This window comes from Pogonomyrmex barbatus, unplaced genomic scaffold, assembly GCF_055798465.1.
Source record: "Pogonomyrmex barbatus isolate J1 unplaced genomic scaffold, ASM5579846v1 scaffold18, whole genome shotgun sequence".
NCBI classification, from domain to species: domain Eukaryota; kingdom Metazoa; phylum Arthropoda; class Insecta; order Hymenoptera; family Formicidae; genus Pogonomyrmex; species Pogonomyrmex barbatus.
Window position 1 is genome coordinate 118,948 of NW_028297114.1, and position 24,881 is coordinate 143,828.

The 24,881-nt window shown below is 38.8% G+C and overlaps 1 protein-coding gene across 3 annotated transcripts in view; it reads left to right on the forward strand.

Moving 5' to 3' along the window:
- Positions 1-24,881, forward strand: part of LOC105428791 (neurotrimin) — a 148,362-nt gene that overhangs the window by 69,709 nt on the left and 53,772 nt on the right. For all 3 annotated transcript variants that reach the window (XM_089074999.1, XM_089075000.1, XM_089074998.1), the window contains exon 2: positions 23,663-23,757. In XM_089074999.1, the coding sequence (XP_088931125.1) occupies positions 23,663-23,757 (95 nt within the window). The remainder of the gene's footprint in view (positions 1-23,662; positions 23,758-24,881) is intronic.

The following is a 24,881-nucleotide window of genomic DNA, read 5'->3' on the forward strand; positions in this document are numbered from 1 at the left end:
CTCGCCGATGTTTAATTTTTGCTGCTGGACGAATTGAATATTTGATGTAACGTTAGCTTCAACTTTGAAAAGGTTGCGTGTAGCCTTGATGCTCAGCAGGGCATCAGGTCAGTAACTGTGAATCAATCCTAAGGTGGCTGGCAGCCATTAACTAGCATCGTTTCGCGCTCGTATCTCCTAAAGCAATCTTGCATCGTTTTACAGTGAACTAGCCATATAAGCGAGGTAGTTGGAATTTGTTACTACCCTCGTGCATTACCTTCCAATAAAACGCAACATCATGCTAAAATTTACTGCTACTGAGATTACAAACATTGTCAGCGAGAGATAGATATCGTGCTGTGTATAGTTAACTTGATTTTAGAGAATACACGAAAGAAAATGAAAACCAGTTGTTAACATTTGAATATCCGATTAAATAAACGCCAATGTCAAACTATCTCGTCAAAAATAATTAGCGTTATTTTCACTGATCGTTTGCGTGAGCTCGCTCGTGGACGTGACGCGTGGTTACTGGGTCGTTGAAAAAAAAAAAAGCATTTTTCAGCAAAAGACCCACACGTGCATAGCAGAAACGTGCCGAAAACGCTTACCGGCGCGAACCTAAGCGCGCCGACAAAAAAATCGAGAGTGGAGAGAGGCCGGGAACGGGAAGTCAGTCCGGGGAAGAGGGTTAACGCCGATAACAAATCGGGCACTCGTGGTCGTCCGGTTTTTGCCGAACATTAAATATTTTTCCCGCGATAATGGTATGCGCCGGAATCGACAAGGATACAATCGCGTGCAGTTCGCAGTCGCGCGCAGGGGAAGCGAAGAGGGAGCGACAAGGGGGAATGTGTCGGTGGTGCACGTCGCGTAACGCGTTTTGAATGCATATGAGGCACGGTGCAACGGTCGAATGGAGAGATTTAAATCAACGGGGCACGAGCAGCTCTCGCCGACCGTATAGATAATGCCGGGACGAGTGGCCGCGCTCCATAAATTCTGCAAAGAAATTTAACTGCGAGCCTGGGGAAAGAGCGTTCAGCCGCGAGATCCCCCCCTCCCTCACACGCGATCGTGTCTACGGGAAAAGAAGTGTCAGTTAAGTCAGTAGCGCGCGAATGAATTGTGCGGTGCTCACCGATCTTTCCACTCGCCGTCGGAGTTGAGCGGCGGAATTTAATGCGGGCAATTAGCCACGCGGCGGTGGCAAATTATGCACAATTCATAAAACTGTAAAATTATCGCTACTTCTATTCCGTGTGACTTAACACCGCACCGTCGAAACGCGAATTATCTCTAATTATATAGGCAATTATCCGTCGACAAATTAATTTAAATGTTATCGCGTCGAACTACGAAATGACAAACGAAATTGTGTGATAAAAAAAAAGTGTATTTGCTTCAATGCCTGTATCTCTATTTAGTACAATGGGAGCCAAATGAGATTTCATTTTGTCCGTCATGCTCTTTCGCTCTTGCTCTGTCTCCCGTTCTGTTTCCCGTATGCAATCTTTCTCCGTTTTCCGCTTCTGCAAATCGTCAACAAATAGTTGGCAATGTCCCACTATGGGGGGGTAGGTTTTAATGAACATCACACGAAGCCATACGCGCCTGTGTGCGTTCTATCGGCGAAAGTACGCGCGTGGCGCACGTTACGCAACGTCAGCCCACGCACCAGCGTTTCGTGACGTGCAATTATTACGAACTAAAGGCTGTTTTGCACGCTGGCTAATAAATTACGATGTGCCATCGTACCCGGCCAACATCGACCAGCTTCCACAGTGCATCGCCATTCCGCGCAAGCATAGTGTGTCACAATCAAAAAGTGGATTTAAAATAGCATGCAGCAGTATTATTCAAAGCGAAACGAATAAAACAGTGATAATTAAAGCGTTAACAAGAGAAAATTATAGGATATTGGGACATTTGGACACACGTGCTTGGCGCACATGTCTGTCGCGATTGTTAGCGATTTTGCAAACGTTTATTGATCCAATTAGTATTAATTGTATATTACGTGCAATTACGTATGTATATATATATATATATTTTTTTATTTGGTGTGTGTGTGTGTGTGTGTGTGTGTGTGTGTGTGTGTGTGTGTGTGTGTGTGTGTGTGTGTGTGTGTGTGTGTTAAAAAGATTTTGCTATAATTGACAATAACTTTTAACTTTTAATAACATTAGGAGAAAAAGTTGTTCGATCACGTTCTAAATCTTCTTGACGTGTAGTAATATAAAGAAATATCTCGGCCAGGACGAGAATTGTTTGTCTGTAATCTGCGACGAGATAAAAATAGACACAGGATACTGGTACCATTCACAGTCTTTATTTATATTTTTACGGACGAAATAAAATTATCTGATTTCATTGTACCTAAATTGATTTTGCCATTTCATATGAATCTATTATTATCGTTAAATTTACTTAAATCAACGATGCGTATGAATTGCCTCTGAATAACTTTTCGAAAGATGTACCGTGCGTTATTTTCGCTTCTAAATTTGTGTGTAGTGTATTTAATAATCGATTTGGTATTAAGTATTCTAGATGCGATAAAGGCTTTGTTTGCCAATTGTATAATTTGATTTTCGTGTTTATAATTCCGTTTGGATTGTTTCGGGAAATTTAATGAAAATCAGGTAAAAAATTATCAAAAATTTGTAACATCTTTTTTATATACGTACATATCAATCAATAGAAAATATTAATAATAATTTTATATCAGATACGTTATTCTTATGTTGTTTTAACGATACAAACGGGAGAATGCATACTTCTTTATATTTCTTTATATTTCTGATTATTTTGATAACGAGAAAACTTTCTCCACTTTCTGACGAAGAAGTTCTTACAAAACGAATGTTTCTGATATTCCTTTTCAATAATTTAATGCCTTTTATCTTTATCAACCTAAGTTTCTGTGGCAGTAGCTTCGTTGCGCGTTTTGCTCGCAACTCGCAGTTTGTTGAGATGACAATCAGATGTGACATCGGAGTTGCATCAAATATCAGAAACGTAATTTAATTTAATTTAATATTACCAATTATTTAATGTAATTGCTAGCGTTTTAATTATCATACCGTGACCGATTTAATCCATCGTCGATAATTACGGACGCATACATAGATGTATAATAAATAGGGATGCCGGATACATTATTGTATTGAGAGATCGATGAGATGTATGTCTGGTTTCATGCCTTTTTGCACGATTCTTTCTATATTTTCGTGTTCTACTACGTGTTCCGTGTTCTCTTTACGTTTCAATGACACTTATAATGTCAATTGGTTTTACCCTTGTTCCATGTGCATTTCTGCAAATTGCTGTCACATGAAATTTAGGCCACACTAAAAAGCTATACGATGTATTTGTGATGTCAACGCCTCATACCGTCTCCGGAGGAATATATTTCATCATAACATGCTAGACAACTATATGTAATCAAAGACAAAAGTTTATCAGTCTGGAATAGATAATTTGCAGTCTATTTTACACCTCAGATTAAAAATTACGTTTTTTCGTGCAAAGATATTCGCGTTTAAAAATAACGATATTCTTATCTTCTTACTAATTCGTCTTTTTTATGTCGTACAGCTTAAAAATGCAAAAAATAAACATGTCATAATTTATATGTAATTTGTCTGTATTTTTAATATTTTTAGTATTCTTATGTGACTATGTACGCGTATAACTTTTGTGACGTTAATTCTATTTCATATTTATTCGTCGTCTATTTCCGCGACAAACTGTTTCGCCAATTTAGAGCGACCTAGATAAGTATCAGAATATCGTAATATGTGTCACTGCGCTGCGACTTCTTACGACAGATCGATACGCGTGATACGACATTTCGATTTTCTCATCTATTCTTCAGACAAAAATGCAGAACAATAAAAATGCAGTCGAAAAATTAATGTCGCATTCTTTTTTAAGCTGGAATAATTGGATTTTTAAATCAAGAATTATCAGGAATTCGAAATAACCTTGCTATATAGAACGTTTCTGGCAAATGGAAATCATACGTCACGCGTCCGGATGCAGAACCATCAGCGGGAACGCACGTTTTATTTTACGGGCCGCACCGTTCGCAATTTTCATGCCTTGTGATCCATGTCCGAACGGTTGCCGCGCCACTGTTCCGCGACTACCAATTCATTTTTGTACTCGTTTCCAGTCGATGCCTGTAAATCGTACTTGCTATAATTCAGAGTGGAAATCGGGGGTGATCCCGGGCAGGATAGACGGTCCAATCTCGACCGAGCGTCGGTCAGCATATACGCCGAAAACGACAAATGAGGCGACACTCGAAGTACACGTGGTCACGTGCACTTCGTATCGCGTTGTGTGCCCTATAACGTAGGGACGGTAGTCTCTACGGTATATCCTGACCATCGCGGATCTGCAAACGCGAACTTCTTTATTTGCATACACCGCGCGGCATGCAGAAATGTTTGACGAACGTCTAGCTGACGGTTAATCTGATTGCCGGACTGCCAGACGTTACTCGCGTGCCTTTCGATCTCCTGAAATGTTTCGAGCAAAATATCTCTGTAGCTTACCGAAGGCGAGTGAACTCGATAGTTGCGACTTTATCGAGCCATTTAGGGCAATCGATGAAGAGCCGTAAATCCGTTTGAAACTAAAACCCGGTATCAATGGGTAGGTAAGGCGCAACTTTCGCGCAACTTTTCGCGTTTTATACTACGACCGTACACGTATGTTTTACGTACGTACGGTCGATTATTAAGCAGTCTTCCGATCTAGCTCGTCCGATCGGGCCAATAAGCCGCGCGTTAATCACGCCGATAAAACGACACTCTGCGGAGTGTCGAGAATAGTGTAGCGGGACGTCGGGTCGTGAACCGGCTATTAGGCCAGGAAATCACCCGGATGGATTTGTAGCCAGTTATTGCGTTACATCCGACGTCCGCGCGGTTGACACCGCGACGGGATTGTCCCTTCTGTTTTCCAGCCCTGACGGGCAGCGATTCGACCGCGGCCGAGCGAGCGCGTGTCCGTTCAATTATGCCGATGAATTCGATCATCGGAACATCGCGCGTTGATCGAATGATATGGCTAACGACAGATAATCATAGGCATTGAACATTGTAGCCGAACAATAGGATTAGTCGAGCGTTTGTTTGTCATCGTGGGATTCAACGAGGCGGCACGGTCGATTTTAATCTTATCATTTGGTTCGAATGATTGTTTGTTTGTTTGTTTGTTTCATATTAACGGAGAAATGACGCGGCAGCATTCGTGAATTATTTGCGAATCAATAGCGCTCTACCGACAGCAACGTTTTATTCCTAACCATTATTTTTCCTGCGGTAAATAACGACTGAGTGGCGATGGCGTAGGCGTGTTTCTCTAACTTAATTATCGAGTTAAATTAATTTGTCAAGTATTTAGAAAAATGTAAAAAATGGCCAAAAAAAAGAAACAAATCACGATATGGCTCGTTGCAGAAAAAAAAAATTGTGTGCATATGTCGAGGTCAGAATCATATGATCAACTGACCGACATCGCGATAAAGTCCCGTCGCGATTGCAAATTGTCGTCGCTGGTTGTACAATCAAACAGGTCTGCTTCCGCAAACGTACGCGATGCACAGCGATGGATACGCGTTGTTAGCACATAACTGTTTACGATCAGCTGAAACGAATGCGCGTAATTCCGCTTGATTCGAGATGGAACCCGGCCTGGCGCAGCCCATCTGACGGATCGGACTGGAAAAAGGAGATAAACGAATTACCCCGCTCGTCAAACAAAACCTCCATTATTTGTGTCGACGTGGCTCAGTTCGTTACGCAAGACTTTGTCCGGCTGATTTGAACGGCTCTGCTCGGCTTAGCTTGGCGGGATAAACGAATGCGCCAATGTAATATCGTGTCGCGGACGAAACGCAACGACTAGACCGAGACATCGAATTGTGTACGCGTACGTACGAGAATTCGTGAGGATGTCCGTTAGACAGTTGCGAAAATTTAAATTAAGAGTTAAGAAATTATCTATTGTAAAATTATAAGTATGTACTTTGGAAGATGTTTGCGGTAAAAATTGTTTTAATGTGATTCGTTTTATTGTGATTTATGCACAATAATACATTTTCAATACAAAATTCTTTGCACAATCGACTCGGTTCGGACTAAGAAGTTGCTTTTCCCTCAGTTCTCGCAAGACAGCCATGTATAATTCGACGACAAGTCAGGCACTAATTAGCTCCGATCTTCTTCTTTTTAGCGTTTGTTACTTTTTCACGGTAAGATCGTTCGCCTTTGAGTGGCGCCTGAAATTGGTTTTAATTAAAGTTTAACAATACGTCCCTTCTTGTCGCGCTTCGTTGATCGAGCTGCTCGTCGATATTGTCTCCTTCGAGCGCATTTACAACGTGCTCCAGCGAGCCGAAATTTAGCGACGGAAGACATTTTAATTGCGAATAATGTTCTCCATCCGTAAACATGAAACGCAGCATGGTTAAATTCCGCATTTCGTCGGCCATTAGAAGTTAGAAACGTAGTTAGAAACGTCTTGTATTTAGCGTTGTATTGTCGCTGACGAGACCGCGACGTGCCTTTGAAATAATTGTAACGCAGGTACGAGCGTTATATTTGTTTGCCGGGTGGTGGGAGGTTGTTATTATTCACATAAATTGTTTTTGCAACCTACGCCCTTTTGCAAACAGTGCGAGCGTGCGAATAAAATTTTGGTCATACGCGTCGCGCGCGTAGTTTGTAAATATTTGGGACAGTTCGATATAGACAAAACTGCGGATAGTTGACACGGTGGAATCGAACTTAATTTCCGCAGGCGCGCAAGCAGTGGGACATGACACAAAATATCTATTTATACAATTGATGAAAGTCCATGAAAGAAATATCCTATGTCTATATCTGAAAGCTTCTAGTTATTGTAAATCGATTTTATTTTGTATTTTTGCGTATTACGTAATCGAATTTATTTGAATTTATTGTTGTGTAATTTTACCTTAATCATTTAATTTATTTATTTGTTTGATACGCTATCAAAAGTCATAGTTGTCGGTGTATTCTCAGAGTAATTTTATTCATAGGAAGATGAAATAATTTCGGATACCAGGAGCCATACGATTGGAATGTATTACATGATCGGATCTATCTACATCCACCCTCTCTCTATTCACGTTTCATCTGCCGCTTTGCAGACGCTCGGTGCATCTTCAATGCGTCCCATTGACGTTGGATCTCACGATTGCGCCATTGGTTTGCTTCATTTTCACATTGCCTTCCTCTACGCGTTTTCTCTTTCCCAAGATAATTGACATTACAGTGGTTGAAATATTATTGTATTGAAAGAGCGTGATATTGATTTTTCCTCCACTTTTATTTTTTTTTTTTTTTTTTTTCAAGCGTTTATCTGAAACGAGAGATTCTTTTGCCATGAAGTTCTTTTGCCAGAAGTCGGTTACGTTCTTCTCTTTTCACATGAATCCAGATGGAATACTGGAAAAAACTGAGTTTTTTTAAAGTGGATAAAGCGCACACCATGTGCATTTTTTAGCGCGATATTGTGTTGTTAGAAATATTCATCTACAATTTGTTCCGATAACAATATTCGCGCTTTTCTTGTATGGGATTTGATTTTGTCAAATTTAACATTAATTATAAGAAATAAAGTAAGATGATTTGTCTCTGTCGACAGCCCTGCTTAGAGTTGCAAAATTCGGCATAACAATCTTTAATTAAATGCAATTTGGCAATTCGTAAGCTACTCGAATCGTCGAATCCGGAATGGGAATAATGCAAGGTATGAATGGAGATTGGACGGAGGAAAGAGGAAATTCGCTCTCTGCAGATTGTTAGATTATAAATTAAAACATTTGGTTGGAAAATCAAAGAGATTGTTTCACGTGGCCAGCCCTACCTCTCACGCGAAACACTCTCCTGCCACGGAATTTGACTTAAAAAAGCAGCTAATATGCGGAAACTTATTTGATTTTTGCCATAAAAATGATAAAATCAGAATCTCACTTGCGCGATTTATTTAGATAATTTCTTTTTAAAATATCGTTCCTCAATTTTTTTTTGTTATAACAATTCGACAATTCTCTTACATGACACTTTAAAAATCATCGAATTTTTATTTTAATTATTACATTGCTACAAGTTCGGTAGATTCTCGCGAGATTCACAGCGCGTTTCTTCCGACTGAATAATTTCACGATGACGCATTGTTAGTCGGTTGCCATAAAATTAACGGTAGATAGTGGTGATATAAAAAAAAAGAAAATGATGCGGGAAGCTGTTAGATCACGGCTAAAATCATTGGCGCACGAGATCCGAATCTCTGGCGAGGATAGTTGTCGTACAGACAGACGGGGAGGCAGGCAGGTTGAAATGAACGGGGAAGGAACAGACGTAAATAGAGGTAGAGTTGTTATCACGGTTCTGCGGTAAGTGAGAACCCTCGGTCTGTACACCGCTAACGCCGCCGTAGAGTGTGCCAGCGTACAACTTCGTAATAATCAAGCTCTTGGAAATCCTCCCCTTTTCAGTCTCTCATATTTTTCGGCTCACCGGCAGTGTCTCCCGTTTTTATCTCCGCATCGTGGAGTAAGAAATGACTCTATCAAGTTGTTTGATCGATTTACATTACATGTTTCGTGCGGCTATGCTGCTATCTCGTGAAATATCATCAACAATGAAAGATACGCTCTTTGCATTGATTATTAATATCGGAACAATAAATTATTTGCTTTATAACAAATTGAAAAAAATTTTTTCTCTTTTATTTGCATAACACGCTTCATTACCTTCCGCAATTAGATGATCGACTTCTACCTAGAATGCGACGAGGTACTTTTATCTATAAGTGCATTAATTTATCACGTCAAAAAGTGACGAGAAGTTTAATCGTCTTCCGTTTTCGGTAATTCTCGGTAATATCGATAGGCATCTCGTTAGAAGGAGACTACATTCGTCGTGGAGCTTAACCTAGTTCTTTAATTTGCTCGATCGTTTCATTACGACGATCGTTCGCGAATATTCATGCTTTTCGAGAAATCTTATGGTGCCATATAATGTCGATAATGCCAAGTCAATTATTTCGATTTAAAAAGTAATTAAAAATCCCGTAAAGCGAGTTTCTGAAATATATTTTTAAATAGACGAAAACCCGGTTTTTCTTGCAGTGAAAAGCAACGTACGTCGTTGTGCGACAAGATGAATAACAGGTATACACGAAAAGGACGATGTTCAAATACTATTACTCGTTAATGTTTCGCGCGCAAGGGGTATGTCTGGTGCAGGAATAAATCCGCAGCCAGAAGAGGGTGAAGAAGTTAAGAGGGTTGCCTATACGGGTGGAAAACGAACGAGGTAAGGGTGGAAGGATAACGAAGAGGCGAAAAGACGGGACGGGATGGGGGAGATGAGAGCCGAGGAGAACGAGAGCCGAACAAAAATACTCGTTGAACGCCGCGAAAGAAGTGCGTTTAATTAAACCGACAGACAAGTGCAGGCGCGGCATTAACGTCCGTCGCTCTTCCGCGTTTTCCGCGCCCACAGCCGCTTTGTGTGCTGATCCGCCAGTCGGGAATGCGGGATCGATCGCTTTCGGCGAGATTTGGATTTTCATCTGATTATCGAAACACCGATACAGCGCAACGTTTGTATGCTGTACGTTATGTAGCGCACTTTTAAATCCGTCAAATGCATATTTCTGCATATCTGCTGTAATCGTAAATGCAACCGTAAATCATGATTTACGTAATATTGTGATAATAAAATGTACATGATAGATTTGGGGATAATATGGAGAGAATATGCGGATGCTATTATGTAAATTAGATAATTAATATTTTATTAAGAAGTATACTTTCTCAGAAGATTAAATAGTCATTTAAATTAAATATTTAAGTTTGCGTCTGTAATAATACTTTTTTCTCCGCTAATAGAATGTCTGATTTAGCGATAGCTAAACGTGGCTCAAATCGATAAACATTACGTAGAACGCGATACGTCGGAAGGAAGCCAAAGTAATCGCAACCGCAAGATAATCTTCTCCATTTGTAGTCTTTCCTTTAGGGATAGTCTTAACAATTTGGCTGACCACAAACATTCGTATTATAATACCGTCCGCTAATATACGATAATTAATTTATTATAATAACCGCAAAGAACTCAATATTCAAGAATAATTTAAAAATAAATTATGTAATATATACGCAAAGGTAAATTATACCATACTTAATGTATGTGTGTAATGTACATATATAATTTTTATATATAATGCTTTAATGAATATATACCAGTCTTGCGTTACATTCATCAAATCTTATGATCTCATATGTCTGTCGTAGTCCACCGATACGAAAATCACATGGTAAAATGAAGAGTTAGAAAGTTATATATTAATGCAGACGTATTATATTTCCGTTCCATTAATTTTACGTTCGTTGAAACATTTCGTACAAACCTACACGTAGTATTATGTTACCTATTATACATTTTCCTTGCGGCCGATTAATCGATATCGACTGCGAAATTAAAACGCACGTCAGCTGCAGCTGGACAAGCTAAGACCAATGGCGTAATTATTACGTATGTTACGCTCTTTTTCCGCTATTTCCTCATATAAATAATATTTCTGAATAACGATAAAAGATATCTAATATATCATATGGATTCCGAGGTGATTCCGAGCCTCTCCGAGCTTATATGGTTTACTTGCGCACGTTATTTTTTTTCGCCGTTATGGTTTCTACTTTCCTCAGCTTTCCTCCCCTAATATGCTTACCTTTGTTATACTTATAGTATATGTCTGCGCTACCCTTTAAGGGCTATTGCATTACATAGGTAACAAAGTTTGGATAGGATCGATTGTTGTAAGCCATTTCAGCCATTCAGACTGATTGAGGCAATTCATTTCGTTTTCTTATAGTATCATATTATATTTTCATCACGTTTCACGATTTCTATTAATCTTTGTACTTTTTCATTTTATAAAAAATTTCAGATAATACCTTTCTTCTCTCTCTCTCTCTCTCTCTCTCTCTCTCTCTCTCTCTCTGTCTCTCGAATATAATAATACTTTATCGCGTATTAATTAATAGCAACGTATACGGTAGTACAAATACTAATTCCGGCAGCATAATATATCGTTATTTTACATAAATGCAATATCTAAACGTTAATGCATAGTAATACATGATATTTGCAATATTGTCAATTTATTAACATGCAGATAGGATTTATCCCGTAATATCCCTCGAATTAGCGCTAACTCCCTGCAGTAATTCAATAAACATTTGCGACCGAAGTTACAACGGCCAATAGTTGGTTGCGAATGCGGCCGGATATCACATGATTGGTTACTACCGCGTAGCATCGTGCGGCCGCCCATACGCAGTCTACGACTTTTGTGTTATGCATTGCATCTTCGGGGTCATAAACTGATTCTGGTATGCGGCGTGTGCACATCGCGCGCCGCGGCCATTACGATCTTTACGATTATCCAACGGACAATAAAGCCGACGCACAACCGTTGATTTAATGGATAAGCTTGACGGTAGCGAATACTAATAAATATCGTATAACGCCATACGGTTGCACGTGGTATGTGGCCAATTTTAAACGGCGTCTCACGATGTCGCTTTACGGTTGAATTTGGAGATACGACGGGATATGTCTTACTGGTATTATGTATGCGGATACGTATGCGCGTCGTCAACTCATTTTACCTCCGCCGGGGAGAAAGCAAAATATTCCCCAAGCTTTGATTACGCTTCTCGGTTGGACGCAAGTGCGCTTTTGAGGAGCACTTTTAATAAATAGATAGAGCGTCATATCTCTCCCTTAGAGATACGACGCTCTCTCGCGATTCATACGTGAAATTCACCGGCTGTGACGACGACGGAGATTTCGCTCCCCGAGTATTTCATCATGAACTGGATTAATTATACCAAGTTCATTGCGCTTGCAATTATTATCGGGTATCTTCCGTGATATTATTTTAATTGAGAATGATCATCAGATATAGATCACGCGCTTGTGTTTAACAATTGCTTGATAATTTTTGCTGAAATGTACCTTACTACACGCAAGATCTTTCCGTTAAGAAATTTGTTCATTCGCATGTAATAATTAAATATGTACCTGTAGAAATTTATGTTTTTTCTGTGTACAATTCTCTTGAGGCCGGAGAAACGGGAAGTTTCGCGGATTCATTTTTATCGTTTATTCTTCGACCGTCCACGCGACTCGGTCCCTTTAAACGGCGTTTTCCTGTTTGCCGTGGATTCGTATAAAAGGGGTACCTTAGGTGGGGACGAAACGAATCCCCGAGTTTTTCAAAGGGGCATCCCTTCAGCCCAAACGTAGCGTTTGTCTAAACTGCGACGTTCACTGTAGGTTCCATTTACCGCAGCCTTTTAAAAGCACCAAGAGCCGAACAATTTCACTGTAACGGTTTTCTATGTAGGACGCAAGTAGAAAAACATCCGATTCTTAAAGTAAATTTTTCACGACTGCGCTTGCCTCGTCTAACATTCCCATTCGGACGATAACTAAGAAGGTCGATTAATTATTACATAATGAAATATTTGAGGTAATGCTGTTAAAGCACTCTTTAAGCATCATTTATTTTATATCTTCTACGCTATTTGAGATTTTTTATGTTAAGTAATTTTATAAAAAAATTTTATCTAAGTAGAACAAAATAATTGTCTTCCTACAATTCTTTTGTGTATGTGTGTGTGTGTGTGTGTGTGTGTGTGTGTGTGGATGCGCGCGCGCGCGCGCGTGAGAGAAAGAGAAAATCGTGTAATTTAAATATCTTTATTAGAATTTAACAATGGAAAAGAATCGAAACAGTTAAAAAATTTAAACGGTTAAAATTTAAACTACACAGATCGTCTTTTCCTCTTTAAATTGAGATTTTCTTGCTTAAAATAAAACTGAATTTTGAATGATTAATTGTAAGACGTTTTGAGAGCAAATTAAAAACGCAAATTATAAGTATCCTGTTTATAGTTACATAATTTCAGAAATATCAATCTGAAATATTTTAAATTATATTTCGATATTCTATTTCGCTTTCACCAACACGTATACCTCAGTCTTGTGCAGTCACAAAGCGGTAAAAAGGTAAAACTCTCGATATAACCCTTTAATAACCCTCTTCGGCAGTAACTTAGTCTGTTCTTCTTGTTCGAAGGGAGTTACTTCAACTTTGCTCCAATTCCTTCGTTCGCCAGCCTCTTTGCCCGCTCTCTTCCCCCCTTTCGTGCAGTCGACTCGCTTCTTCCGTCAACTCTCTACCATGCTTCCACGAAGTAGCCAAGACCACTCATCACGAAGACCAACGTAGCATCGTCAGCGTCAACAGTACCAACACCAGCGTCATCAAATGTTAATGGTACAAACAGGCGGCTCCTGTAAAGTCCACGTTGCGCAACGGCGGTCACAATGGCGTTTTAGATAAGATAGTGCTATTTGTTTATAGAAATTGCCCATTGTCCGAGGTGCTCTTTAGAAACGAAATGCGAAGAGCGAAAGGGCATGCGCTTTTGCTCGCGATAGATAATTAAGTCTCCAATCACAATGAATCGACTAGGAGATCTCGAAAAATCACGATATGACGGATGCTTAAAGTAATATCGAAAGCAACAGCGAGCCTCTATTTGCATTCGTTACTTCGTAAGGTGCTTGTATTCATTATCCATCGAGCGAGTCTACATCGGGGTTGCTCCCCTTTCCTCCTACGGACTCGAGCCGCGAGTTACGAGATCGCAACAAAGGGAGAACAAATGCCCAGGTCGTAATGGGCATGAACGTTAACAAAGTCGCAAGGCATGTCACCTTCCTCCCTCTCTCTCAAGCTCGTAATCTTTCCTCGCCGCGGTCAAATCTTACAGTCGACCATTGTACTTTGTGCTTAATGACGCCGACGGAACGGACACCGTCGGCTCCATACACTATCGACACGGACTGACCGCTTGAATGGAGAACATTAAGGCGGCAGGGAAGAAGTGTTGCAGGTGCACGCGTTTTATTACTTCACGTGCCGCGAGTATGTATCGCAACACATATGGCCGTTGCGATTGCGAGTTATATTACATTTTCTCCCCTCAAGTTTCCTCACGTGCCACCGTTTTATGGATCCTATTTCTCGCGATGCTCTTAAGAAGCTTTCATGTGTATTTCCGAACATTAATTTTCGAACAATTAATACTTATACTGCCGTATATAAATATTTATTATACACGTATTGCGCGGTGTCTTTTTGAGAAAAATAACCCTAACTACAGATAACTGTTTGACAGATCAATCTTCGTCTGTTAAAATGGCAGTATTATGCCAGCTACGCGGCAATAAATAATACAGCTGTAAGTGCGACTCTGCGTCATCATGTTTTGCGTCTGCTCTTTTCTCTTTCTCCGGGAATTAACGTTCTCTACAACGTAGAGATTATCACGTAGACTTTAGACAGAGAGAATTCCACTGGCAGACTGCACACGCTGATGTATTTGCCGCGTAAATAATAATTATCGTATGCAATTAAGTTTAGCTTTATTCTTGCAGGATGAAACTCGAGGTTGGTAGAAGGCTCCGAGCATAAGTATATCACGATGACAATTGCATATTGCTCAAATATTGTTTCCTTAATAACGCAATAGTATGATATTTGATTCTATTTGATTTCATTAATTGAATATGCAGATTAACTATTTTTTAATTAAATATTTTATCAATTAATCGATTTTCTCCTCACCATGGAAAAAAGCTCAACGTAGGTATCGAGCTTTAAAAGTAAAAAGTAAAAAGATCTCTTTTTCTACCTCTTTTTTTTCTCGCGTTTTGCGTTTTCTCTTATTACCGCATTTATATTACATCTCTACTGTCGCATAGTGCAGTTATATTTATTTTAGAATCAGCTTGATGGCGTTTGCAGCACGTTATGACAAACTTTGTAGCGTGATTTTAGAGACGACTCGGCTGCGCGTGTCGGCGTATTTAGCGCGCAAACAATAATTACCGTATGCAATTAAGAGGAATCGTGTCGGTGAAAACGGCTGTGTGGCGGATGGGGAAGGGAGGGATAGGGGTAAGGTGGATGTCAGAGGGCCGAAGCTTCTGGCTGGTTCCGTATAGCGGCGAGGCATCGAAACGGAACGTTTACTAACGCGTGTCGACACAGCGTGTCGAAGAAGAGGCTTGCTAATTCGATCTTGTTACTCGAGTCAAAGAGCAGCGCGTGTACCCACTGAGAAATTCCAATTGATCTTGCCGCGAAGTATAACGTGTGTGAGCGACGCTAACGGAATTTCCGTCGATTCATCGATAATGAACGTAATATCTCTATTCGTACAACGAGCATCGTATTTCGTGGCAAATTATTTTTTACTGTGATCGGAAAGCTCTCTAATGTGATTCTGATTTAAAGAGATTAGAGAATTATGGGGAATTTTTAAATAACGCGAATTGTATTCGATATTCGATATTCAATCCGCTTCGCTTCGATTTTATTTCGAATTGATACGAGATGATACAGGACATATCGTAATTTGCAATCTGCGTACTGGTTTTCAAGTAATACGATATGCATTATTTTAATTAATATTTAAATTACACGTTATTAAATAACAAAATTCTGTAATGAAATCCGAAATATTTATTTGAGATGAAATCGGAGAAGCATACCAGAGAAATATAACGGATTAATCATTCATCATAGATATCCTGAGGTTCATTAAAAGTTCGAAGATATTTCGAGTTTTAATTAATGCTTCTCCCACTGTTTTCGTTATTTATGTCGCCCGTAATGTTGATTGACATGCCAAATTTGATGCAAATCGTTATATCGATCCGCTTTTAATGCGAAAAGTAATTTCTATGTAAAATAATTTCTCTGCAGGAATTTTATCATACATTACGATAGTACGAGTGTTCAATAATCTCGAAAGGATAATTTACCTCTTTCGAACGATATATGATTATCTTTTTCTTTTACCTCGAGTCAAATATTGTCATGTCATAAAGCGCTCCATTCCATTTTGTCTCAGAGGATTACGCGTAATAAGGTGAAAAGACGAACGCGAACGTTTCACTCGTTGAGAATTAACTGTAACGAAATATCTACGAACCGTAGAACCGCGGGCATATTCTCTCTTTTATATCTCGCATTATGCATTTATTGTATCGTGTACACCAGGTGGGCAAGAGTCATTATGAACTTATAATTTCCCCGAGAAGCGAACTACGCGAGAGGGCGAAAAAGAATTCACGAGGAAGCTCGATTTTCCCCGATATGAAAATCACTCGTGCGAAATACGCGCGCGCTGAATGAGTCGCGAGAATGGCAAGGAAAAGACGCCGGGGAATAGAAAATATAACGTATTGTACAAATGTTCGTTGGGTGGATAACTTATAGTGCGCAGTATCTTGAATGCTCCATGTAAGCGGGCCCGCGAATGCGTGCAATACACATTTCCGCGAGATTTCACCGCCAACCTTACGAAAGAGAGGGAGAGAGAGAGAGAGTGCGCGCGCGCGCGTGTGTGTGTGTGTGTGTGTGTCAGAAATCGCGCGCTTTTCTTCTTTAGTCACAGTATTCCCTAAAGAATACAATCGGGAAGACGGAATGTAAATCATCTTAGGCCGGGTATCGCGGAAGGGGCCTCTCAGAAATGCGAATCGCCGTCGGTGAAATACCATCTCGCTGAAACCAAGCTATGGATCTCGATGTGGTATTTTTATTGTCGCGGGTAATCTTTTTTCGGTGACGTGCTCCCTCGCTGGCTTTTGAACCCGAGGGTAATTGAATCGTGCGAGCGAACTAAGATTCCTCATCTCTCAGGACCGCAGGAGGGAAAGACAAAGAGAAAAATCAAATCTGTCTCCCTTTCTTCCAAAGTAGCGTAATCTAATTTTCTTTAATACATTTATCCGACAATTTCTTTTTTTATGTATGTCACAACGTAATCTTCCTTCGATCATGGCCAAAGTATTTATTACTCAGGACCCATTAGAATAATTGCATCAATTTACTTACGTGATTAAGACTCTAATATACTCGGAAGGAAAACGCTGACATGAAATTTTGCTTAAATTGCTTAATTGAAAATGTTAAACTATTTTCAAGGCAAATAAATGCAAGAATGCAGAGTCGTCGTATTTTGCGATTGATTTTACGAATAAAACGGTTAGACGTCGAGAAGTGATTGAACACTTACATTCATGGCTCGCTTACATTTTAAATCTTTAAACTCAAATCTGCTCGTTCATTCGACTTTTCAACGTAAAACTTTTATCATATTTCCGCAATCTGTCTTTAAAGAAGAAAATATCTAATTTTGATTTATTTCGTTCTATAAATCCGCGTATTACTGACCTAAATTTTAACGATTATTCATTAAATGCAAAATATACATATAAAACGTTGGTATTTTTGTGATGACGCGTTTGTGATGACATATTTAAATTTTATTACTTATAAATTTACTCACCATTTCAAGCATAAGATTGTGAATTCTTTCATTTTGATGATATTTTAAGTAGTTTGCGTTATAAAAGTCAACGATCTGAAATTTGATTTCCGTTGGAAAAAAATATCAATAAACTTGGACATTTCATGACGAAGCTGTTGAAAAATATATAAACGTTTGCATAGCTTTATAATTTTACTTAGCAGAATCTGAAATTAGTTGATATATTTTTTAATTTTTCATCTTTAATACAAACATCGCGTAAAATTTTACATTAACTATAAGTTTAAAAAATTACAAATGTGAAGCGCTATATTAGTTTTTGTTATCAAATTCGATGTTAACTCTTTTGGAACGACCATGACGTGTAAACTACGTAAAAGTGTCGTAACTACGTCAGCTTCACGATATCGATTCTTAAGGGATTACATGGCGCTTTAAATAATATGAAAATATTTCTATCAGCATTGTACGCGTACATAATTTGGGAATATTTTCCACGTATGCCACCGTTGCGGACAGCCTTATATATATCAGCTAACATTACCCAACAATAGTTTGCAGACCGGATTGCTGAACTTGAAAAGAGCCCGCTGTCACGAACACGTCGACAGCACCTTGAAAACCCAAGTGGCCAAAATAAATAGACCGACACGAGGTAGGAAACGTGAGGTCGTTCCTGGTGCATGAAAGTGTAAACCCAGATAACAAAGTGTGTCCCGACACGAAATGCAATCTGTTACAAGTATCACATGCTGCTTCTTTGCCAACACATCCTGGTGGCAATAAACCTGAAACGCGGCGACACAAGTGATATCGCGCACAGACATACTGCCCGGTTGTACGACACGACACTGGAATAATTAATTGTTCCGCCGGTGACCTCTTTCTTCAGATGAAGCGATTCCCCGCGGTCGCCATTCGTTGTTGGGCGCTACGAGAATTAAATGCTTTTCTATTTATCCTCCAACCGTCAAACCTAAATACATATAAATTGACACGGAAACTCCCGCAAACTGTGTTACGTTAGAGGGATAAATACTTGGGATGCATAATGATCCTCGTGGTTCAACCACGAAGTTTAACCGTGAACGGTGACTAAAACTCGAAAGCGTTCTTTTGTCGCGAGACATCGTTTATCTCTGACAGACCGTGGTACATCAATTCGTGGTCGGCGTCGTGGTCTATTATTACAACAAATTGGACACGGATCCTATTCTCGTGTTTCCCGTAGATTCCCACGAACTATTTCTCGCAAGGAATGAGTTTCAAATGAGTTACCGGTGCAGGCATTAAGCCGTTTGCAACGGAGAGAGCCGTGTGCGCGGAAGGGAAGTTACTGCTAGCCCGCGCGAAGTGATTTCAGAGGAGCGAGATATTTCAGACTCCAGAAATGGTGAAATAAAGCGGCCGACGCGTTGCGCTGTTCATGGCTCGTTATTATGCTATACGCCTTGTACCACGTGGGTTCACGAGGTTCGCGAGCCGCGAAATACCGGAGCGAGAGGGATGGAAATGAACGAGTAGAAACGAGACGGTGCGGCGGAGGTGCTGAGTCTTGAGAAAATGAGAAGGGGACGGGAAACGATGAGAGACATAGCGAGAGGATACGAGAGGGAAGAACGATGGGTAAAAACGGAGTAGTCCAAGTGCTGAATTAGACGATGCATAAAAGGAAGGGAATGTTCTACCTGACAGAGAATAAAGAGACACGAGCTTGCCGCTGCGGTGAGAAAGGGAGCGAATAAATTTCCTATTAGACTCCGAGCGTCGATATTATCCAACCGAGACATCTAGCCGTAAATAAGATCTCAAGAATTATTAAAAATATTTCTGATAGCATAAATATTAGGCATAATTATTAAACTAATAAATAATTAGTAATTATCTGATAAAATGTTAAAATGATGAAGAAGCGATACATAAACGTAATATGTATATGTATTTCGTAAATGATGGAAACACGAACATAGAAAGATGAAAGCGAGCAATTCTCAACACCAGCGGTATTTCTGAATAACGGGCAGCAAATCAGAATCAAAGGGCATGCGCAGGAAAAATATAGCAAGTGGCAGGATAGTACGAATCAACTCAAATAAGTCGCGACGGGTCGGATAATGAGAACAGAGGTCGACCAGGATGAGGAGATCGAGCAGGGAGGTTAGGCGAACAAGTCGCAAAAGAGGAGGCAAGCTTTCGAGAATCCGAAGTACGACAAACAAGTGAAAAAGAGAAAAGAAACGCGCGTACATAAAATACCTTTTGCTTCGGGGATTTTGCGACGCGTATTTGCCACCACTGCCATAAACGCTCGCGAAGAACCATAAATAGAGGCGTAAGCACCTGGTCGGACTAAACGCACGAAATTCTCGTTATTCCGCGGCATTGTAACCGCGCGATGACTAGATATTACGATTTTTTATCCGCGTCCGCAAAATGATAATCTTTCGGTATCACGCGAGGGGACTTCCGGTTGTTCCAAATTCTTTTCCAGAGAAAACTACGACCCGTCGTCTCTCGCGTATTCTTCCGTTTGACCTCGCTCCGAGCGCGTTTCCACTCGGAAGTCGAAGCGACGAAAATCGAGGAAGCATGGTCGCCGAGGTGAGAAATGCCACGTTGCGGGGGTGTTTTAACACGGTTCACTGGCTCTCGGTTATGCGGGCTTTTCACGAGCGATAGACAGTGTTGTGGTTTATTTATGAATAGAATATTAATATAACCATATTAATATAATAATGTGAAAATACCGCCCAAGAGATTAATTATAAGGACATTAATATCACTTTGTTCCTAATGAAGCTCTGCCCTTTACCTTCTATCTTTATCTCCGGTTTTTAATTATGTGACATTTTTATGTCCATCATATATCATATATTTTTATTTTTATACCACTCGCGTATCGAAAACATATTTTTCTCGCAATGACGCACGCGCTTATATTATTTTCCCGAATTGTGCCCAACGATCGTATGCAGACAAATGAGATTATAAATGAAAACTTATTTCGCATCGTAAATGTCGCGGGGCGATTGAATTTTTTTTTAAACTCAGCCGATGCCTCGTGCTCAAAATCCGGACGTTGATATTTTGACGTTCGTCCTACAAAGTGCATTAGTGACGATGTGCATCGACGAACTCTCGTGATATTTTTTTATCGTCCTCCATCCTCGTGCCCTAACTCTCGCGTGCTCGCCTTTCCTTGCTCGCTTTTTTCGAAATGGTCGGCTATTGGATTACTTACATACGCTTCGTCGGCTATAACTTAAAATGCCATGCCGGACGACAATATGCGGGAAGCAGCGCGGGTAAGGGCTGTGAAAAATGCAGGCCCACGTTACTGCCGAATTGTCGATGTCGGAGATGCATTTTTGTCTTAGCTCTAAAGCTAATCGAAAAATATCAGAGGTAATGTGTTATTCATGATAAAATTTACAACTGTTGTAGCATTTACTTCATAATAGAACATTATCGTCGAAATTTGAGTTGCAAATATAATGAAAGTCGTAAATAGTGTGCGACATTTATGACGCAAACCCGAGAGTAGATCGTAGCGCGATAAGTTAAATAATACGGTAAATAAAAACTACAAGATTTCCATATTTCGATAGAAAACTATGTCGTAAATCCAGAAATGTAAAAATAAATATCGTCCTGACCTACTGTCACTGCCTTCAGGATTAATTACATTTTTTATTCATAGTCGTTAGTTACTTTATTCTTAGCTGAAGACTTTCTGGTTAAATAGCAAATTGTTACTTAAATATAAAAGCATAAATTCACCTATATTTAGGAAATAGTCCATTTGCCTTTATTCTTTTCGTCTTTTTTCGTGTAATTTCATGGATTTGATCATGCGCATCGCGAAGATCGATGCCGACAGAAGTCAAACTGTGGACACGCGTTTCTTCCCTCTTATATTTTCTCTTATATTCGAGAATAAAGAATACATAATATTGAGAGTCATATGTCATTTAGAGACCGTTCCGCCGTGTCGCGTTTCTTGTTCGCCAGAGGAAAGACTCGTTCGCCTTCTTCTCGCCTAGTTCTCGTCGACACACTTTGGGTTTGAGATAGCCATTCTCCGGGTAAGTCTGATCCATCAATGCCCGCCAAAGCGAAGGCCTTAATACCGGCCGAATTTCCCGCGAGGGCCGCACGATCCGCGGGCCGCGAACGAATGGGAAACTTTCCGCCGGAATTATGGTTTCCCTTATGCTCCCATTACGAAACCATCTACGATTATGTTCACGTCAGTTTTAACCCCGCTCGCGCTTCACAGCCCTCGCAAACAATCTCCGTGGGGCCACTTTTGGCTCTTGATGGATGTTGACCTTTTAATGGATCTCTCGGTCGGCGAAACCACGTTTGCCGTTCGTTGAACGCGCTGTATGCGTTCGCCGTGTGCGTTGACTCGGGCGAGATTTGATGGACAATATCGTAATGCAGTCGCCGGAATAATTTCGTGTCGGCGATACCAGCGACCGAGGATATCCTTGGCCGTGATCGATGCTGACGTTTACGCGTTATCGTTAATGGAGGGACGGATGACCTTTTGCGACAGCACAGAAGCTTGTATTTTATTTACAAGTCTGCTATCGGGAGAGCGATTATATGAAGGTACACACGTACCTACCTGGGCTACGCACACTTTGCCGGATTCATTTTAATCGAATACATTTACGCTGATCGCTCTTTTTGTCCCGTGTACCTTTTTCGTACATTTCGTACATTTTGTAAAGATATACCAACGCGGGGAAATTTAATTTAATTTTTTTTCCGCGATTACACTGTGCACATTCAAGTTAACCAATTTATTTCGCTTCAATAACGATGATATAATAAAACTTATCGATCCGAATAAAAATCAATTTGTACTTTACACAATTTGCCATCAAATTCAATTTCGTGCGTTATCGCGCTGCAAAAATTCTTATTGATATAGCATGGTTCGGTTCACAAGACTCGTAATTGAAATTTGTGTCATTGTCATAAACTGTATGTGCTGATTGAGATATGCGTGTCCTATATGCTTACATGTGATATTACGAATAGTCAGTAGTGGTTGGTCAATGTCTACGTTTGATGGAAGATCAATCAAGGTCATAGCGTTCAAAGTTACCAAATTGTCTAAGACTTACTTACATTTTGAACTGTTCCTAGTCTCTGTTGCGCCAATGATCGTTTCATTACCTACGCAAACATGATTTCCATCTTTCTCATTCCATATGCTACACCTTCATATTATGATCAGCGACTGATGTTTATTTTTTATTGGTATGACAGACACGACTAGGGCGTGCAAACTGATCGCATTGCGCATCACACCATGTACATCCAATAATATCGCATTAAATTGCTGGGGGATAAATCTGCAACGGGCAATCCAAACGTGCATTTATCTTTCACGCTATGCTGGTGGCCATTTTTCTTTCCGGCGCTCTTTGCCGCCCCATATCCTATTTTATATCACTGAATATAATTTTTCCGTGCGCCTCTCATATGATATTAATGTCTTCATATTTGAAGATACAATGTTTTGCCTAAATTGCATATGCATCTATATCAATAATAGTAGACATTAAAAAACATTAAAATGGAATAAAGATGTGACAAATAGTGACAATTGAAAACACATTAAGTTTAATTGATTGTTTCCTGTAAGAAATAATTATGCAATATCTTAATTTAGACAGATATAATGAGATGAAATTACTGGTTTTTCAGAAACTACTTAATAAAATATGATAATAATAAATATATCAGATGTCATTCTACAAACAAAGTAATTTATTTAATCTGAGTCTTTATCTAAGATAGTCAAATAATCTAAAATAGTCAATAAAATTGATTTTACAGAATAATTATATTTGTCTTATATATAAAATATTGATAAACCGTTGGATAGAATAAATTTAATTATTTTTATTTATATTGACTCCAAAATTGGAATAAATTGAATAAATTAACAGAATTATCTTTGTCAAGTTTTACATATAGACTAAAATATATATAATGAACGATGTTTAAATTTAAAAACGATACAATGAATATTTAATAGTTTAATTAATATACCGCTGTTTAAAGAATTTTTTAATATATATTCTATTTTATTAGTTTAAGAATTTTTTATACGTATTATATTTATTACGTATTATATCCATTGTAATACATGTTTCTAAAACATTGCAATTTTATCTTCCTTTTTAGATCCAAAATTCAAAGAGCCAATAGCCAATGTAACCGCGCCAGTGGGAAGAGAAGCCATTCTCTCCTGCGTAGTTCAAGATCTTGCCGGATACAAGGTAATTTGAACTTTTATGGATGTGCATAAATGATCTCTAATCGATTTTTTATGGATTATGGCACATCATTTAAGTATCAATTGCAGCTTACTAAATTTTCAAAACCTATTTCTATTTTCCTATATTGTTTAATCAATATAGGATTACGCAAATACGAATTTAAAAAATATATATATATATATATATATATATATATTATTATTATTATTATTATTATTATTAAATACACACACGTATATATTATTAAATCTAGATCTGTATGATTTTTAACACGAAATCAGTCATCTTGATGAAATTTTTTTTTTTATAAACGTAATAAGTCGTACATATCAATGATATCTTTGCCACAATAATATCTTTGCTTTCGGAATTTAGTTTAATTTTAGAAATTAATACTGCAAATATCTGAAAGTTAATAGATATTGACATATCTACTTTTATTATAACATTATAATTTATTATTTTGATGTGACCAATCTAAATTTATTCTTGATGTAATCTTATATCTCAAATTTTATTTTAAGGGATCATGAAACGTGTTTTTATAGAGTACTTATAAGAATAATTTATGAATAAGTAGTTAGAAACTGGCTGCGAAATTCTGCATGGCTATCTTGCAGCTCCGCGTATGCTCCCCCATGATAAGAAATATCTAAATGGCACTAAGTCACTTTAAGTGACGCGACAATTTTGCAATATTAATGTGAAAGTATTACTAATGTATGTTAATTAATGGTGGTTGGACAGTATTCTGAATTAATGCATTTATACCATTAAATAATTAATATTAGATAATTTCTTCAATTTTAGAGATTATTTTATATGTTATATGTTATCTGAGATATTTTCGTTGTTAGATCAAATTGTTACGAATAAAATAAGAAAATTTTTATATACAGTTATATGATGCGCTTTAAATTGAAATAATTTAATTTATTCTCAGTATTCGCAATCGATGCTACATTATCAATTTTGCGCACCTCTGATACTAGTAGATTTTACATTAACATATAAAAGGTATATACAATATATTACGAGATTAAATCTATTCATGAAATATCCTGAAATATAAAAGCAAATCCAAGGCACCGTACAATAGGTCGAGTTATTTAACCCATTGACCT